This window comes from Engraulis encrasicolus, chromosome 6 (genome assembly GCF_034702125.1).
Source record: "Engraulis encrasicolus isolate BLACKSEA-1 chromosome 6, IST_EnEncr_1.0, whole genome shotgun sequence".
Taxonomy (NCBI): domain Eukaryota; kingdom Metazoa; phylum Chordata; class Actinopteri; order Clupeiformes; family Engraulidae; genus Engraulis; species Engraulis encrasicolus.
Genome location: NC_085862.1, coordinates 12,305,581 through 12,308,459, shown reverse-complemented (window position 1 = coordinate 12,308,459; position 2,879 = coordinate 12,305,581). Strand labels below are relative to the sequence as shown.

The window sequence follows — 2,879 nt, the reverse complement described above, 5'->3', positions numbered from 1 at the left end:
TTAGCTTTATGTTTCATCCAGATAACAACATTCAGTGTCAGCCTAGTGCGCTGTAAATAGGTTGTGTAAAAAACCAATTTAAAAGAACGAGCGTCTTTTCTTATAAATAACAAATTCACGCTCTACTTTCCGCTGGTGCGCGTGGGCCCTCCGCCACTTGTTACAGCCAGGGCTTCCCCCTGCTGTTTACCGGACGCCTCGAGCTCTCCACTCTGGCAGGTGCTTCAAAAAAAGTTTCAGCGTGTGTTCCGGTGACGCCCCGCCCATCCAGGAGAAAGTTATTTAGTCTGAGAGAATGACAGAGCGGCTGATTGATAAAGAGAGACACTGTAGGCTGCATGAGAAACCATCCTACTACAATTTAGGCTTGAGAGCGAAATAAGAGTGGGAGCAAGCGAAAGTTATAGGACTATCGAAACAGGGACTCAGCTTTGTAAGACCAATTCCAAAACACCACCAGCGCTTTTTTAGTTTCAGAGGTAAGAGCTGTGCCACTGTGTAGAGCAGTGGTTCTTTTGGTTGGGATGGGGTGACCTGCCACACTACGGTTTTATTGCTCACTATCCTTTTGGCAGAAGCCATATGGCCAACTAAGTCCTATTGCTTACTAAAATGTGATTGAACGCTGAAATGGAAACGAAACAGTGTCAGCTACTTGGTACCAACACGTTAATTGTTGTTTCTCCAGTATGAACACACGAGTGCAATGCATCTAAAACGAAGTCCTTGCTTTGTGTCAGATGAACATAGATGGGGAGCGCATGTCCTCCGGTAACGGGAAACTTCGCCAATGGTTAATCGAGCAGGTGGATACGGGCAAGTACCCTGGGCTCGTGTGGGAGAATGATGAGAAGAGCATCTTCCGTATCCCCTGGAAGCACGCGGGCAAACAGGACTACAATCGAGATGAGGATGCGGCTCTCTTTAAGGTAGAATAAAAAGTCAAAAGAAACTCAGAGGCTTGCCACTGAGGCTGAATATTTGTAGCTGACATGTCAACTTTTTTTCCGCTTTGGACACCACAGGCCTGGGCTCTTTTTAAAGGCAAGTACCGAGAAGGCATTGACAAGCCTGACCCACCCACGTGGAAGACGCGCCTCCGTTGCGCGCTGAATAAAAGCACTGACTTTGAGGAGATAGTGGAACGCAGTCAGCTGGACATCTCTGAACCATACAAGGTTTACCGGATTATCCCAGAGGACGCAAAGAAAGGTACGTTTCGCACAGACTATACGTGTATGTTTTGCTTTTTATTTTATTTTGTAATCTATCTTTTTTAAGTCCGAACTAGACCTCCTTTAGAAAGTGGTTGATGGCATTGACGAGATTATGCATGCAGCAGCAAAAGTAAACTTTATGCTATAACAAAAAGGAAGTTTCGTATTATTTAGATTTTCAAAAAACATTTCCTTTGACCTTTTGCTGTCCAATGAGACCTTTGGTGTAAGAAAGCACTGATAGTAATAGGATGATTCATAACAAGACAAACGTCACTCACTTACTGTAAACTCCTCTCTCTCTCTCTCTCTCTCTCTCTCTCTCTCTCTCTCTCTCTCTCTCTCTCTCTCTCTCTCTCTCTCTCTCTTTCTCAGGCTCCAGGCCTTTGGGGGAGGCAGGGGTGCATTTGACATCCCCCCAGTACCAGCTGCACCCCACATACGCTCCTCCACAGAACCAGGTGATTATATCACTCAGTCACTTGTTCTACCTTCTTTGATTAATTACGATAATACCTTTTAGTGTGCACATTAATAATATATGAATGGTGTGAAATCTCGGTTTTCTAATGGGCTATGTAGGAGGGTAGCTAGCTACCTGTGACTCTGTAATAACTGTAAATATAGGCCTATTCATAATGGTATGATGTCTTGGCTGTGTGTGTAGCTGGGTAGTTACGTTCCCGGTCAGGAGTATGGCTGGAGGGGCCACCCATGTGAAGAGCCTCCACATGCGGACTACAGCAACACGCCCTACAGCCCAGCACACACACCCTGGGAGAACGGTGAGTCGGTGGGTTTGTGAGACGTGTGTGTGTGTGTGTGACACGTGTGTGTGTGTGTGTGTGTGTGTGTGTGTGTGTGTGTGTGTGTGTGTGTGTGTGTGTGTGTGTTTGTGTGTGTGTGTGTGTAGAGTGGAGTATCATTTATTAATCCAGAGGGAAATTAATGTCTTTTTTAGAGTAGAGTAGAGTAGAGTATCATCCGTGTGTGTGTGTGTGCGCGCGTGGGCAGTGATTAAATTGTCTTTTCTACGGACGGTTAATGGTCTTATTATGGTCAATTATGGCGGTGGTCAATGTAGTCAATTATGTCTGTTGTATTATCACAAATACTCTGGATTTGGAAACAGCGCTCTGGCTGTGTAGCAGAGGTGAGGAGAGGGAACACATGTATGATAGTATACCAGTGGCTACCAAACTGTTGCAGCAATCAGCAAGGACCCCCTTTTAGGCTTAAAGGGACACTGTTTATTTCCAGAATTCATGCTGCCCATTCACTAATGTTACCTTTTTCATGAATACTTACCACCAGCATCAAATTCTAAGTATTCATTATGACTGGAAAAATTGCACTTTTCATACATGAAAAGGGGGATCTTCTCCATGGTCCGCCATTTTGAATTTCCAAAAATCCCCATTTTTAGCTGCAAAAATGACTGTTCTTGAACCATACTAGAAAATATCTGTTTATTACTTGGTAAACTTTCATGTAAAGATCAGATTTGGCAATAGGCTGCCCAGTTTCAATGAGCAGCATAGTTGCAATACCTTTTTTGACCATTTCCTGCACAGTGTACCTTTAAGAATATTTTCACGACCCCCACCCTCCATAGTTTTAGCCTAGCAATGGATTTCTGGCAATATTAGTTGACAAACTATC

General features: G+C 44.2%; 1 protein-coding gene across 1 annotated transcript in view; it reads left to right on the top strand.

Moving 5' to 3' along the window:
- Window positions 1-396: 396 nt before the first annotated feature.
- LOC134450708 (interferon regulatory factor 4-like) overlaps window positions 397-2,879 on the top strand; it is a 7,053-nt gene continuing 4,570 nt past the window's right edge. The window contains exons 1-5 of the mRNA XM_063200655.1: window positions 397-479; window positions 741-929; window positions 1,026-1,212; window positions 1,593-1,678; window positions 1,885-2,002. Of these exons, the coding sequence (XP_063056725.1) occupies window positions 741-929; window positions 1,026-1,212; window positions 1,593-1,678; window positions 1,885-2,002 (580 nt within the window). The 5' untranslated portion in view covers window positions 397-479. The remainder of the gene's footprint in view (window positions 480-740; window positions 930-1,025; window positions 1,213-1,592; window positions 1,679-1,884; window positions 2,003-2,879) is intronic.